Here is a 15,824-nt window from a genome sequence, read left to right as displayed (position 1 = left end):
ACGGTCGAAGATGGAGATAAAGTGTCAGCCTCACTGGCTAAAAATTATCTTCTGGGCCTTCAAGTTTAGATCATCTCCATGAAACAATGAACTTCACCGGGAACGTGGAGTCCGTGAGAACGCCACCTCAAGGACCGGCGCAGAGGGGTAACTCACTGCAGCGTGACAGAAAGTGTGTGTTCCCAAGACATCCAGCAGGAACATTTCTTCTGACACTGTGAGGAACAGTTTGACTTTGCAATTTCCATTAATTATTTTTAAATGGGCCATTTCTGAGGAGCTGCATTAGCAGTGAATCGTGTGTGCTTGTAAAACCCATCTGGGCCTGTTCAAATACAAAACTCCTTCAGTTAAAAACTTCCGTCCACAAAATACAACCACGTTAATTTTGAGTGAAACCCCAATTTGTATTCTACAACATCTTTTCTGAAGATAAGTAGAATTTAGAAAACTTGCATATTGTCCACTTAAGTGCTTATGTATCAAAATAATTGTATTCAGTTACTTCCCAAATCACGAAGACTTACCCGGTGTCCGTTGGAACAGGCCCTGTTCTAAGCACCCCTTGCGGGACTTACTTCGCCCTGCTGAGAACCCCCTGGAGCACTGGACAGCTGCAGAGGAAAGGAAGCGGTCTAGAAACACACGCTGTCATTCAATAAAAAATAGTGCTTTTACTGATTACGTAGAATTCCACTCTGTTAACATATATTATAAACTTTAAGGGTCAGAAACCGATGATGTTATGTTATTCTTTACCGGGAATCACGAAGGTTATGGCCGCATGGTCAGTGAGAACCGCTTCAGTCCTGGGTCACCCCAGAGCTACTTCCAGATGCTCAGGTCATTGTCTAAGCTATGGATGAGGCCACACTCTAGTTAAGTCAGAATAGGACATTATGTTTTCTTTAACAAACACTTCCTTTTTGTCTCCTGTCACAACATATAAAGTCTAACTGTTTCCCCATGGACTTGCCTCAGATCATCTGCAGGCCAGAAAGTCTGGGCCACGAGACAGCAGCAAAACGCTCCTCTGCCCTCACTGTCTTGGATTTTTCATTTTTGCCCCAAACCCTACCTTATGACTAAAACTGAGTGAGCCCTGCAGCGCACTACCTATCAGAAGAGTGTGTTTGTGTACACAGGAGCACAAGGACGGACGTCAGAGTCTGAGCACGAGTCTGGCGGACCAGAGAGGAGGGACTGTGGGGAAGAGGGCGCTGTAGTGTTGAGCTGCGGAGCCTGTCGGGCGTCACTCCAGCTTCTCATCTCCTTCCTCCACGTCTTTCAGGCTGAGGACTTCCAAGGAACCTCTGCCCTTCGTCTCCTTTTTTATCAGCTCGTCGATTTCCCTGAAGCAGCCTGGGTCAACCAGACACACCTGAAACACGAACACAACTGCTCACCTCGCGAAGACAGAGCGACACGGCACCACCATCCTGGGGACAATCACGCACTTTCCGAGTGTGCCCACTGCTCGAGCTCTACAGCGCAAGAGCCAAGATCACGCAGCGGGCACCGGACCGGGTTCGAGTCCAGCCTGTCTTTCCCCACCCCTCCCAGTTCTTATTTAAACTCTCATCAGCAGAGTGCACTGCTGGTTTCAGAATTCGGGGATTCATGGCTTACACAGTAACCTCTCGCGCTCATCCTAACAAGTGCCCTCGGTACCCCCCCATCATCCCGGTCTGTCTTCTATCCTCACGAAGAATCCCTTATGGTTTGCTTCCCTCCGCTGCTTTCTTTCCCCTCTCTTATGTTCATGTTTTGTTTCCTGAATTCCACATGTGCATGAAATCATGTATCTGACTTTCTCGGACTTATTTTGCTTGGCCTGACGGTCTCTAGCTCCGGCCACGCTGCTGCAGATGGCCCATCTCGTTCACTCTGTTGGCCACACCACGGTCTACTGCACACGGACACTGCAACCTCTTTCTCCCTTCAGCAGCTGATGGACACTCGGGCTCGCTCCGTAGTGTGGCTGTGGCTGCTGCTGCTGTGAATATCTGGCTGCATCACCTCTTCAAATCAGTGTTTCTGTACTCTCTGGGCAAACACCTAGTCCTCCAATTGCTGGATGTAGGTAGCCAGAGCAACCTCTGTCTCTAAGTGTGCGTGTGAGCCCTGGGCACAGGTGTCCGCTTCCTGCCTGAGGACGTCTGGATTCCTTGGCTACAAAGTGAATGGGACTAGAATACTATGGTTCTTTTGCACTAAAATTTAGCACGAACATTTAAAGTTTTGTGAAAGCACCGCTTTTTATGGACATCTGAAGGAGAAAAAGAAGCTCAAAGGCCCATTTAAAATCACATGTGAAGTTCTGAAAAGATCTGAGAACTTCAAAACGTCAGCTGTGCTGTTCCACGTTGCGGTGACAGGCAACGACCCGTCTAGAGCTCATTTACGCGGGAGCTCTTGCAGAATCTCAAGGCGTGAATTTGCAGACACCGGACCCTATACTGTGTCTAACACCGTGGGGAGAGGACCCAGGACACAAGGTTTCTGTTGCTTCTACAAATGTCCTGTGGTAGGGGGTGCCTGGGTGGCTCAGTCGGTTGAGCATCTGACCTGTGGTTTTGTCTCCGATTGTGAACTCAGGGCTGTGGGACTGAGCACAGGGTCTTGCTCCGAACTGAAAAGGGAGGCTGCTTGAGATTCTCCCTCTCCCTCTGCCCCCACAAACCCTCTCAAATAAATGCATCTTCAAAAAAAAAAAAAAAATTCTGTGGTATATAAGACTGTCCAGCTTTTAGTATTATTTCCAATTTTCTGTAACAGAACACTCCCTGTAAAATAGTCACTCTTCCAAAATGAGCACGGACTTAACAACAACAACAAGATCCCAAGTGTGCTTAACTACAACTTAGTTTTACTTAGACCTCGACATCCTTACTTAATTCTGTGTCAGAGGTCTTGGGAATGTCTTATTGTTCACACCCTCTAAGTGTCTGTTACGCACTTATGACCACAGAACAGACGACTTTGGTAAGACGGAAGCATGGGAACAAGAGTGTGTTCATCTTACAATCTCTAACTGCTGGCCGTAGTCCTCGCTCTCGACGACCTTGATCAGGGGCTTGAGCTTTTCTTTCAGCTTCTTCCCTTCGTTCACGGGGAGAAGGAACCGGAGCCTCATGTGGGCACGTTCGATCTGCATTTTCTCCTTTAACTGCTTTATCACCTCCAAAGCCTAGGAAGACAAAATGGACAACGATGGGCATTTCGCTGCTGCTTCTGCTGCATTTCTTTGTAAGGGATCCAAAACCAAGTGGGTTCTATCTGGCTGAATCGGGCAACAGTCCTTAGCACACAGAGAACAGGAGTAACTGTAGGAAAAAAGTGATAAATTGGGACTTAAAGGAGACAAACCTTTGTGTTTCATAAAACAGTCAAGAAAGTAGAGAGACAACCCAGTGAAGAGAAGACACAAGCAGGTTGCACGTCTGATGAGGCACCAGCATCTAGAACGCGTACAGGACGCTTACGACTGGATGATGAAGACACAGATCATTAAGAAAGGGTCAAAGGACGTAGACTGTGTTTTCCCCACTGAGGACTGGGGTCAGTAAGCACATGAGAATATGCCAAAATCACAGGGATCAGGGAAATGCAAACCAAACCCAGAAGGATACACCCAGGATGGCTCTAGCAAATAAGGCAGATTAATTACAAACGTCATCAAAGACGTGGAGAAACCGGAACCCCTGGGCATGGACTGTGGGAACGTAAAATGCCTCAGCTCTTTCAGAAAATGGCACGGCAGTTCCTCAGAGTTAAATATAGCCACCGTATGACCCAGTAATTCCATTTCTGGGTACAGAGAAATGCAAACATGTACACACAAAAGCGTACGCACAGAATTTCGTAGCAACATTATCAGCTAAAAAGTAGAAACCACCCAAATATCCACCAACAAAATACACTCTTTCCGTCAATGGTCACTACTGAGTCCTAAAAAGGAATGAGCACTGATGTACTGTAACAGGTATGAACCTTCAGAGGCCACTTGATTCCATTTCTACGAAATGTCTGGAATAGAAAAGTCCGCAGAGACAAAAAACAAATTTGCCAAACACTCGTGAGAGGAAGGAAACAAGGAGTGACTGCTAATGGTGACAGGGTTTCTTCTGGGTGGTGACAGAAATGTTCTCAAATTAGGTAACAGGGAAGGCTGCACAAACTTCGTGAACATGCCACTGAATTACACCCTATAAAAAGATGACTTTTTTGTGTGGCACATGAAATATGTGTAAATAAAAAAATACAAAATACAGAGCTGAAATGATTCTTTAGAAATCCAAGTTTTGGGGTGCCTGGGTGGCTCGGTCAGTTAAGTATCTGACTCTTGGCTTTGGCTCAGGTCATGGTTTCACGTTTGTAGGATCCAGCCCTGTGGTGGGCTCCATGCTCAGTGTGGAGTCCGCTAGAGACCCTCCCCACCTTCCTCTGCCCCTCCCCCCGCTCGAGTGCACACTCTCTCCTATAAATAAATACATCTTTAAAAAAAACCCCAAGTTTTGGGGCGCCTGGGTGGCTCAGTGGGTTAAGCCGCTGCCTTCAGCTCAGGTCATGATCTCAGGGTCCTGGGATCGAGCCCCGTGTCGGGCTCTTTGCTCAGCAGGGAGCCTGCTTCTCTCTCTTTCTCTCTCTCTCTGACTCTCTGCCTACTTGTGATCTCTCTTTCTGTCAAATAAATGAATAAAATCTTAAAAAAAAAAACAAAAAAAAAACACCCAAGTTTTATCTTTAAAGGACTGGTTCAGAAAGGAAGAGGGGAGCCGTAGTACATTTGTGCTTTGTTAAAAAAGAATTCCACTCTTCCTCCCTACAACCCCCTTCATTTCCTTCCCCCGTCCCAAAACCTCTACCCCACTACTTCTAAGTAGTACCGTGTTACAGATCATTTTCTTATTTTCTTCAGAGGAAACGGACTTTTATTTGGATAAAAGTCTGACACTGAAAACTGCTCACCTGCTGTTTTGTACTCTTATTGGCTTTGACCGAATAGTGGATGTCCTTCATGGCTCTCTCAATCAGGATAACCGTGTACGGTCTCTTCGTCTCAGGGTTCACACACTTGTCGGCTACGATGGTTGCTATGTCCCTGAACATCTGCTCCAGCTGCGTCTGCCGCTCTTTATCTGACACCTGGACCTCCCCTTTACTCAAAATCTAGAAAACCGAACAGATTTAAGAAAACAATGTTTTCAGTGTACGTTATTTGTGAACTAACCACAGGAATTAACAACTCGGGGAGAAATTAAATCCCATCTTCCTCAGCTACCGATACACCAGTAAGGGTCTGAGCTGCACCTACAGGAGACACTGGATTAACTTGTGCCGTCAGATCTTGTATGTAGGTGGGGCAGGGGAAAAGGCAATATTGCACAGGTGGTCAACAGTGAAAACCTTGAAAAGAAATTCCACCTTCAGGTACATTACGCTAAAAATATATAAGCGGACAAAGTACAGCAGGTCAGTAGAAGACTTAATTTTGGAGGATGTGGCAAGATTGTTCATGTCCTGAATTATTAAAAAATGATGCCACACAGTAAAAAACCCAAACGATGTGATTAAGAAGAGCAGAGAACCTCAACAGGCAGTTCCCAAGGAAGACATACGCAGGGCCAGCAGACGGACAGAAGGAGGCTCACGTCCCCTGCCATCGGGGCAACGCCAATGAGAACCACAGTCAGTCACCACCGCCCACCTGTCGCAGTTACTGGAGCAAAAAACCCAAACCACGAAACGGTGAGTGTTGTGGAGCCGTGGAGAAGGGGAGCCCCTCGCACCGCTGGTGGCACGAAAACTGGGGCAGCCGCCCTGAGACCGAGGCCTGCACTACGGAGCGTTAACACAGCAAGCAGACGTGCGCGCCGGGAGCTGCCGCGCGTCCCGACGGGTCAGGCAGGCACGGCACGACGCACGTGTGCAGACGTGCGGACACACGCAGGAGCATGACTCAGCCACGGGAAAGACCGAGTCCTGCCACTCGCAGGGACAGGGACAGCCCTGGAGGGACGGTGCAGGGAAGCGGGGAAGGACGGCACCGTGCGACCTCACTCCGGTGTGTGGCGCAGGGACAGCCCACAGGGACGAAGGAAAAGCCCGCGGACGCTCAACAGTGAGCTGGCGGGGGCCGGGCGGGCGAGTAGGGACCGAATGAAACGGCGACAGGGGCTCGAGGTCTGACATCCACGTAGCAGAGACGTCCCAGGGCCCACAGGGGCGCCCGCGCGCGGGCTCGGCAGGACCGCAGCAGCACCGCTGACCGCGACAGGCGCTGACCGCGACAGACAGTGACCGCGCCGACCGCGCCGCGCACCGGACACGAACGCCACCGCACGTCAGCGGTTTCACTTAGAAGCGAGCTTGCGGGGGCTCCTGGGGGCTCGGTCCACGGCGGTCCGACCCCGACTCAGCTCGGGTCACGCCCTCAGGCTGGGCTCGGCTCCGCTCAGGCCCCCCCTGCCCCCGCCACGCCCCGGGACCGGCCGAAGCCCCGCGGGGAAGCGGCCGCGGCTCACCTGCTTGCAGACCTCGGTCTGGTCGTCCGTCCCGAACGCGCTCAGCAGGTCCTCCTTCTTGGCCACCTGCCCCTTGGACACGTTCACGAACACCGAGTGCGTCTGCAGCACCTCGTCCAGGTCCTTCTCGCTGCCGACGGCGGGACACGCGCTGCCTGAGCGTCCGGCCGCCCCCGCGCGCACCCCGAGCCCCGAACCGCGGCCGCCGCCCCGCCCCTCCCCGGGCGCGAGCCGGAAGCGCCGAACCGGGCGGGGGTCCCGGGGCCCGACGGCGGCGGAGGGGACCCTGCGCCCGCGGACCGCGGCCGACCCCGGCGACAGCAGCGGCTCCACGAGCCCTTCGGACACGGCCCCCCCCTCCGCCCCTCGCGCGGAAGGACCCGGGCCCGGGGCGTCCCGGCCGCGCCCCCGCGCCCCCCGCCCCGCCCGCCGGCCGCGCCCCCCGCCCCACCGCGCCCGCCCGCCGGCCGCGCCCCCCGCCCCGCACCGCCCGCCCGCCCGCCCGCCCGCCCGCCCGCCGGCCGCGGCACTCACACGCCGCTGCGCCAGCTGACCACTTTGTTGCGGTAGCACGCGATCTCGAAGCGCTTCCCCGCGCGCTTCATGCGCACCACCGCGACGTTGGTCAGGCGGATCTGGTTGGTGGGGGTGAAGATGGACATGGCCGCCGCGCGCAGACCGGGCCGAGCCGCCGAGGCTCACCCGCGCCGCCCGCCTGAGGACCACCCGCGCTCGCTGTGGAGCCCCGGGCCGCGCGGCTCTCCACACCCGGCTGACCTACGGCGCCGGCGTCGGGTGTGCCGGAAGTCGGGGGAGAAAAGGGAGCAACAACGCCTGCGCGGGGCGGGTTTTACGACGTCGTTCCGCAGAGGACCAGCGAGGCTCGCTTCCTTCACGTGATACACTTCCGCCAATGAGCTACGCCGCCCTGGTTGGGTAGTGCACAGGCTGTTTCTGCAACCGGGCGGAAACGCAACGTCCGCCCCTCTTGGTTCCGCAGAGCTCGGGGCCACCCCACCTTAACTCTTTTTTGCGGGAAAACTAAGGTGAAGTTGAGAAAAAAGGAGGACGAACCCCCGCGAGCCCATCGCCCCGCTTCCACGGTGATCAACGCTCTACCGGCCTTCTGTCCTCCTGCCCCTTTTTGCGCTGGGGTAGATTACGGCCGGTTACGTTAGCTTTAAGTGCGTCCGTGTCTATTCCTTCCAGGCGCGCCCGGCAAGATCAGCGAGTCGCCGGTCCACAACCACAGTCCCCGAAACAAGCCCTTTCTGTGGTCGCCGCGTTCCCACCGAGGACCGGCCGCGGCCGCGCACGCCGTCGGGCGGACGCTGCCCTCTGCCCGCGCGCGTCTCTCGCCGGTCTCTCCCCGACGCCACGCCTCCCTGGCCCAACCCCCCTGGACACGCCCCTTGCGCCTCCGCACCAATTCGGGAGCTTCACCCGGAGCCGTGGGCGGTGCTTCCCTCGGGGCACGCCCCTTCCCGTCGGAGCCAATCCCGACGCGCCGGCGACCGGCATGGCGGCCCCCAGCGCTGAGGCGGCGGAGCGCGCAGGCCCGGCTTCAGGGTAGCTCGGCGGCCTCCGTGCGCGCGCCGGCGCCGGGCTCTCCCGGTCTGCGGTCCCGGGGCCTGTGCGCCGCGGGCGGGCTCTGAGGAGCATGGGTAAGGGCCCTCCGGCGGGCGGCGGGCGGCGGGAGCAGGGAGGAAGCCGCGTCCCCGGGGCGTCTCCCCGCGGAGCGCGGTGCTCGGGCCCGGGCTTCGGCGCTTGCTGCCGCCGGCGGGGGCCGCTGACCGCGGGGGGCGGGGCGCGGACCGGGCTTGTGCCCGCGGGCTCGGGATGGGCCCGGAGGGGACCAAGCGTCCGACCGCAGTCCCGCGCGGGCGAAGCGCCGGCTCTCCTCCCCGCGTGCGCCGGGCCCTCGGTGCTTCCCGCGCGGCGCGCCGACCCCGACCCCGACCCCGCCGCCCGCCTTCCGGGCTCGCCCTCTGACCCGCGTGCGGGTCCCACCGGGAGGCTCGGCCCGTTTCCGGCTGCGGGAGGGGCGGCGCGGGGTGCGGGCGGCGGACCCCGTGCGGGCGGCGGGCTGTGCGAGGCGGAAAGCTCCGCGGAGGGAGCGCCGCGCAGGCCCCGCGCGGGGTGTCAGCGTCGCGGGCTCCGAGCGCCGTGTCCCGGTGCGCGCCGTCCGTGCGGTGTCCTGTCCTGTCCCGGTGCGTCGTCCGTGCGGTGTCCCGTCCTGTCCCGGTGCGTGCCGTCCGTGCGGTGTCCTGTGGCTCCGGTGCGCGGTCCGTGCGGTGCCCTGTCCTGTCCCGGTGCGCGCGGTCCCTGCGGTGTCCTGTGGCTCCGGTGCGCGGTCCGTGCGGTGTCCTGTCCTGTCCCGGTGCGCGCGGTCCGTGCGGTGTCCTGTCCTGTCCCGGTGTGTCGTCCGTGCGGTGTCCCGTTCTGTCCCGCGTGCGCGCCGTCCGTGCGGTGTCCTGCCGCCCCCGGTGCGGACCGCGCCGCGCCGCTTCTGTCGGCGTCCGACCGGTCTGTGAAGGCGAAGGTCGTTTGTGTCCTTTCGGCTGGGGTGAGCCGTGTCGTGCGCTCCCAGTCAGGTCACTCGTGCGTGTCGCTCCCATGCAGATCCCGCGGGCGCCTGGGACTCCGCGTCGCCCTGGGTCTCGCTGTGGACAAACAGGTTTTACGTGTACGTGGGCTTGGCCTGTGGCATCAGCCTGTGGATCTGCTTCCAGATGGTCGTCAGGAGGCGGGTAAGCGGTTCCTTCTTCCCGGGCGCACGGAGGGGCCGGTTCTCGGTTTCGGAAGAGCTGGGAGGAGCCTGCACTGTCGTGGGGTCTCTAGACTTTTTTTTATGCCTAAAGAACTTATTCTCGTTCTTAGAGTCTGAGTTACTGTGGACTAAGTTAAATACGTATGTTCATGAGGGGCTGGGGGCGTCTCGCTCTTGAGTTACGGGAAGGCCCCGCAGTGGAGAAGTAAACGTGTAAAGAAAGTATCTGCTCCCAGTCACCACAGGGCGGGGATCTCCTCCTTCCTCACCCCTGACTCAGGATCAGTGCGTAGCTCCTGCTGTCCCTTCGCTGAAGCCCCTCTCCCGGGGGTGTATGCGGGTTTTTCCTGGAGGGAGTGGGGTCTTCCTAGTCTCAAGGAGCCTGGGTCCGGCCTTTCAGGGACCCAACTGTATACCCACGGGTCATTATTTGAGGAGGACACCAGAGGGATCGGGGAAGAGTAAAGTCCGTCGGTGTCTGCTCGTTTTCATCCCTGTTGAAGTTGGGAGAGGATTCGGACCTGATGGACTTTGTGCACTTGTTTGTCTTCAAGGACAAGAGCCCCCAGGAGAAATCTGTTCCAAAAGCAAGCCGGGATTTGGGGACAGATGGTTCTATCTCTCTTCAAAGGAAGGAGGTCTCCGTGCCCGGGGTGAAGATTTTCTATGGTTCCCAGACCGGAACCGCAAAGGTGAGAACCTCATGCGGTGCTTTTCCTTGGGTTTCCTGATCTTGTACAAGATCCCTTGAAAGTGTCCACTAACAGCCTACGGAATAGGTCTTCTAATTTTTTTTTTAATCTTCTTTTTTCCCTTTTCCAGCTTACATCTTTCCTTTCTGGGGTGCCGGGTGGGTTTTTATTCCTTGGGCCCAGTTCCAGCGGGTTGGTGGTGTAACGAAGGGTCTCTGTTCTGAAGCTTACCTCTGCCCCCGCAGAACAGAGTTCGAGGCCTGTTACGGATGGTGCACGTAGAAGTAGGGGACAGTGAAAAGACAATGTCCGCGGCGGTGTCCCGGTGCGGCCTGACTTTCACAACTTCACACGTCCACTTAGTAAAGTGTATTTTGTTTAATAGTGTTGAGTGGTTGACCATAGTTACCAAATAGTGTTTAAATTAGATACGTGTTGCAGATGTATACGCCGCCGGCTTCCTTGTTATGAGGGCCACATCTGTTCAGTGCTTTCTAGGAGAGGATTTTAAGGTGGACGTGAAAAAGAAATTTAAGAAAAAAGTCAGTGTCCAGTTATTTTTGTGTCGGACTGAAGAGGGGTGCACTGCCCTCCTGTGGACATTTGCACAGTAATATTTCTTGGTTTTCCGGAAGTGCAGCGAAGGTTTGGTTCCCCACTTCTTAGCTGAGGGTCTCGTAGTGCCAAGTTCACCTGTAAGCAACAGAGGTGGGAAACCGGCAGAAATGTGAAAAAGGCATCTGAGCAGCCAAAACGAAGTCCTTTTATGTTATTTATAGAAGATCTCATTCATAGCCTCTCTCGTGCGTGTTTTTAATGTTTCTAGAAGATCAGATCAGTACTTGCGGTTGTCCGAAGTCCAGGCATGAGGAGGAGGGTTCGTAATGAAAAGTGCTCTCTAGTGAATCTCCTTGGAGCTGTTCCGTGTTTTTGGTTCCTCTGATGGCTGTTTTTTTAACCTGCGTGTGCTGTGTTTCTAGATTATTGATGTTAAATTCACCGACTCCGTATAGTAATTAACGTAGACACTCCTCGGATCTCACTGGCTTTATCGTGGGCCACCTCTTTGCTGATACGGTTTGGACGACCCTGCTTGAAGCTGTGCCATTGGGGTTTCTTTACTCTGCTTTCACACTGAGTGGGTTCCTGTCTGGGTGGGGGAGATCAGCTTTTCCTTACAATTTCGAAGGTGCCACTTCACTGTCAGAGCTGGTCTCCTCATTCCTTTGTCGATGATTTAATTTTTTTTGTTTCTGGAAGCTTTTAGAATCATTTCTTTGTCTTTGATGTTTCAGACTTTTTTTCTGTTTTACTCGTTTTCTTGAAAGAGCGCGCGCGCACACGCACAAGCAGAGGGAGAGGAGAAGCAGGCTCCCCGCTGAGCAAGGAGCCCAGTGTGAGGCTCAATCCCAGGACTCAGGATCATGACCCAAGCCCCAGGGCAGACACTTAGCCGACAGAGTGCCCCAAGCACCCCTATGTTTGGAACTTTATTGAGGCAGTGTCTAAGTTGGCTCTTCTTTTTAGCTGTTGTGCTGGACATTTGGGCTCTTTAGAAGATTTGTGAGCATTTCTGTTAAGATTTCCTGGGAAAAATTTTTTCCCCTCGATTTTATTTATTTATTTTTTTCTTTCTGGGACTCTTGTTGGTTGAATGTTAGAGCTTTTGGATGGCTTCTTTGTCTTAAATCTTTCCTCTTTTGTAACTTTTTCTTTCTTCTCTGGTTTGTGAGATTTCAATTCCAAACCTTCTTTTTTGAATGTTTAATTTTGGCTATTATGTTTTTAGTTGCAAAAACACCACTTTTTTTCCAGCTTTTATATTATCTTATTAGTAATTTGAGAATATATCCCCGTAGGGGCACCTGAGTGACTCAGTTGGTTAAGGATCTGTCTTTGGCTCAGGTAGTGATCCCAGGGTCCTGGGATGGAGCCCAGCATTGGGCTCCCTGTTCAGCGGGGGGCCTGCTTCTCCCTCTGCCTCGTGGCTCCCCCTGCTTGTGCTTGCTCACTTGCTATCTCTCTGTCTCTCAAATAAATAGTCTTAAAAAAAAAAAGTATATCTCAGTGAATTCGTTTCTTCTCTTCCCTGATTTGTCTGCTTTCTCACTTTTTCTGTTGCTGCTGTTTCTCCTTCCTGTTGCTTGTTCTTAGGATCTTCTTAGTGATCCAGGGTTTTCTGTTAATGTAGAAGAGAGACCGATGGGGTAGCTGTTGTGGATTTTCTCCGGTACTGTGTGCACGGATTTGTGTTCTCGAATTCCAGATCTGCTCTGCGTCGTGGCTCGGGGCAGGCCACGCTCCCTATCGGCCCCATCTACTACCACATCAGGGTTTTTGTTGTTGTTTTTCTTTAAGAATCAAGCTCCTTGAGTGTGTCTGTGCCCGTAACTCCAACTCTCTAATTTCCCTGCGCCTGTGGGCCTTGGGCCGCTCTTGTGAGGCTTGCACAGCCCGACATGTTCCCAGCGACTTCCATGGTGCTCAGCAATTCTCACTCTTCGTCTGCCTTGGCGCTGTTCTCTCCTCCTCAGCCAAGGCTCGTCTTCCTCACCATTTGCAGATTTCTCCTCGTTTCTTGACCTTGAAAGACAAGAGCGTCCCAAGGCACGGTCCCTGAGACCCTGTTTTCATTTGCACTCGCTCTGAGGGATCTTGTCATCAGCTTCCCATTCTTATTCATTAGCTGTAACTTGGCAGACTTTTTCTGTAAAGGGCAAGGTATTTTATTTTATATGCTGTGTTTTTAGGTTTGCAGTTTTTTCGGCCATGTGCCTCATTGCGTCTGCTTAGCTCTGCGCTGTAGTGCGGAAGTGGCTGCAGACCGCGGGTAAATGAACGGCACGAGGGGTCCCGGGAGCTGTTACCCACAGACACAAATGAAGAACTGGATCTGACCTGCATGCCTTCGTCTGTGTCCGTTTCTAATCTGAACTGTTCCCCTCAACTCGTCTCTCCTGTCCAGTGGGCTATCGTGGGTCTCCATGTGACGTCCGGTAGGCATCTCAACATTGGTACGCTTCAACTGAACTCCCCCTGCCCTTTTCTTAAATATATTTGTCAGAAAGAGGGAGAGAGAGAGCACAAGCAGGGGGAGCAGCAGGCAGACGGAGAAGCAGGCTCCCTGCTGAGCAAGGACCCTGACTCGGGGCTCCATCCCGGGGTCCTGGGATCATGACTTGAGCCGAAGGCACAGGCTTAACACCGATTGAGCCGCCCAGGCGTCCCACTCAACTCCCCATTTTTTTTTTCTTCCCCGTAGAACCCTTACCATTTCAGTAAACGGCAACGCCGTCTTCCCAGTTGTGTCCAGTTGACCAGTTACAACAACAAATCTTTGAATTCTCTTCTTTTCCCTGCTACCCCCATGCCCTTTGTAGCAAATGCCGTTTGTTCTACTTTCAGAATGGATCCAGATGCCGGTCGCTTCTCAGCACTCTGGCTCACGGCACCCTCTGCCTTTGTCTGGGTCACCGCAGTGCCCTCCCTGCTGGCCGGTCCCCTTCATTCAGTGCTGCTCAGCGCCTCCCCTGCCTCAGTGTCCTCTCAGCTCGGCAGCTCGAGGACTTCGAAAACTTACGCGAAATCACATTCCCTTCAGCTTAAAACCCAGCAATGCCCTCCTTGTTCACTTAGAGTGAATCCGAGCCCTCCCAGTGGCCGGAGGCCCTCGCACCCGATTCTCCACCGTCTCTCTCTCTCTCTTCTTTTTTTTTTTTTTAAGATTTTATTTATTTATTTGACAGACAGAGATCACAAGTAGGCAGAGAGGCAGAGAGAGAGGGAAACAGGCTCCCCGCTGAGCAGAGAGCCCGATGCGGGGCTCGATCCCAGGACCCTGAGATCATGACCTGAGCTTTGGCAGCAGCTCAACCCACGGAGCCCCCCAGGCGCCCCCTCCACCGTCTCTTCTACCTCTTGTCCTTGGTCCTCACGTCTCCAGTCCAGTTGACCTCCTTGCCAAGCCTGCTCCCTCCTGTGGGCCTGTTCACGTACCCGTTGCTCTGCGTGGGGCAGCCTCGTGGCTGGTCTCCCGCGTGCTTCAGGCTCCGCTCAAGTCTGTCGCACCACATACGTGTCGTTTCTCCGCACTGGCCATCCAGTTGTGACACGAACAACGCAGAGTTTTTGTCAGACTCCACGGGTGTAAGGATGCAGTCTGCGTGGTTGTCTCCACTTCAGGTGCCAGTCCCACGTCCCAGGGGCCACCTGTGCTTGTGACTGGACCAGCTCTGAAGTGGACCCCGCAGTCCTCTCCTTAGATTTGATCGTTTCCTAGAAGGATTCGCAGAATCAGGAAATGGTCCGACTAACTGTGCTTCTCAGTTTTAGGAAGGATACGAGGCAGACGCAGACAATGGTAGACTCGCGTAGGGCAGGGTTTGGCGGGGAGGGTGGCTTGGAGCTTCCGTGCGCACTCTGTGCCCACCATCGCTTCAGCACAGCAGCACCCACAGACTCCCTGAGCCCCGTCATTTAGGGGCTTTACTGGACATTCCAAATCCTAGGCCATGGACGATTGAACTCACTGGGAGCAACGGTGCTCAAAGTTCTAAGCCTTTAATCACATAGTGGTTTTGTGCTGACCGGCCCCCAGCCCGGGTTACCTGGGGCCTGCCTGCCCATGAGTCCTCTCATTAGCTCACCAAAGCCAGGAAGTGCCAAGTGTTTTAGGAGCTCTGTGCCAGGAACTAGGGAAAAAGACCGAATATTTATTTATTTTTCATCTCATGCGCCCGTCCTGACCCTCCCTGTGTAAATAACCGTTGTCCCCACGCCTGTCCTTCCCTGTGTTCTCCGCCCTGACCCTGACTTACTCCTGCCATAGCACTGGGCCTCACCTGGGCCTCACCTGACCAGCTGTGTCTTTTCTCATTTCCACATCTGCTCGTCTCTGTCCGCTAGAACGGGAGCTCCCCGCAGGGACTCTGCGCGTCCTGTCACTGTTGGGTGATACCGCCCAGGACGGACTCTGCGTGGTAGATGCCCACGAAAGTAACGGATGCTCGGTGGGCCTCGCTCTCGTCCTGGGAGGTGGGGAGCGACGGTTAGCCGGCGGGTGTTCTGTGGGGGGCGAAGGGCGGATGCTGCCTGGGCTTGGAAGGCATCTGTCCCGTCTACAAGCTGCTGCTCGTTCCTCTGTGCCCCGGGCTTCCCTCCTGGCTCCGCTCTCGTGGCTGTTCCTGAGCCCAGAGTCTGTCCGGGGTTCTGTCAGACATACGGACTCTCCCCTCGGGCTTTCTGCTCCCTGTCAACCTGCTTCTGGTTGCTTTCTGTCTTCCAGAAGTGGGTCACGTTTCTCCTGTGTCACATTCTCTCCCCTCTTCAGGATTTCTTATCACCCGGTGTCTATTCTAGCGGCGCAAGGCGCCGGATCGCCAAAAGCCCGTTTAGATTTTGTGCCGGATGTGTCCGTACAGAGTGAGAGCCGCGCAGCCGAACGGCTGACTTGGGGAAGTGGGAGAAGTGAGAGTGTGTTTGTGTCTATGATGCTAAACGTTTGTCAGTAGAAAGGCTCACGATAAATGTTCCTTTGGCAGCTGGCGTAAGTGAAGACTGTGTTTTGCTTGTTTAGCTTCTTGAGGTCTTTATGTGATTTGTTTTCTTTTTTTTCTCTACTAGGGATTTGCAGCAAGTCTTGCTGAAGCAGTTACCTCCCTAGATCTGCCTGTGGCCGTCGTCGATCTGAAAGACTATGACCCAGATGATCATCTCGTGGAGGAGGTTGGTGATTGGGTCCTGTTTTCCTTCAGTCCAGACTCTCAAGTGGGATTGACCTCCTGCGTTCCAGGATGAATAGAATCTTCAGAATAAATTAATTTTTGTGCTAAGGAA

The 15,824-nt window shown here is 54.5% G+C and overlaps 2 protein-coding genes across 3 annotated transcripts in view; one reads left to right on the top strand and one right to left on the bottom strand.

The window, feature by feature from the left end:
* Positions 1-649: 649 nt before the first annotated feature.
* SBDS (SBDS ribosome maturation factor) lies at positions 650-7,868 on the bottom strand. Its single transcript, XM_032328728.1, has 5 exons — positions 7,062-7,868; positions 6,528-6,657; positions 4,972-5,172; positions 3,026-3,190; positions 650-1,381 (listed from the first exon to the last, which is right to left on the bottom strand). The coding sequence occupies exons 1-5, from the start codon at positions 7,187-7,189 to the stop codon at positions 1,253-1,255; spliced, it is 753 nt and encodes a 250-aa protein (XP_032184619.1). The 5' UTR covers positions 7,190-7,868; the 3' UTR covers positions 650-1,252.
* A 135-nt stretch (positions 7,869-8,003) lies between these two features.
* LOC116581525 (S-adenosyl-L-methionine-dependent tRNA 4-demethylwyosine synthase TYW1-like) overlaps positions 8,004-15,824 on the top strand; it is a 203,813-nt gene continuing 195,992 nt past the window's right edge. For both annotated transcript variants that reach the window (XM_032328726.1, XM_032328727.1), the window contains exons 1-4: positions 8,004-8,191; positions 9,150-9,277; positions 9,852-9,989; positions 15,612-15,713. In XM_032328726.1, coding sequence (XP_032184617.1) covers positions 8,188-8,191; positions 9,150-9,277; positions 9,852-9,989; positions 15,612-15,713 — 372 coding nt within the window. In that variant the 5' untranslated portion in view covers positions 8,004-8,187. The remainder of the gene's footprint in view (positions 8,192-9,149; positions 9,278-9,851; positions 9,990-15,611; positions 15,714-15,824) is intronic.

The sequence above is a fragment of the Mustela erminea genome, chromosome 20, assembly GCF_009829155.1.
Source record: "Mustela erminea isolate mMusErm1 chromosome 20, mMusErm1.Pri, whole genome shotgun sequence".
NCBI classification, from domain to species: Eukaryota; Metazoa; Chordata; class Mammalia; order Carnivora; family Mustelidae; genus Mustela; species Mustela erminea.
Note: the sequence above shows the minus strand (reverse complement) of the source record. Positions and strands in the feature narration are given on the sequence as shown.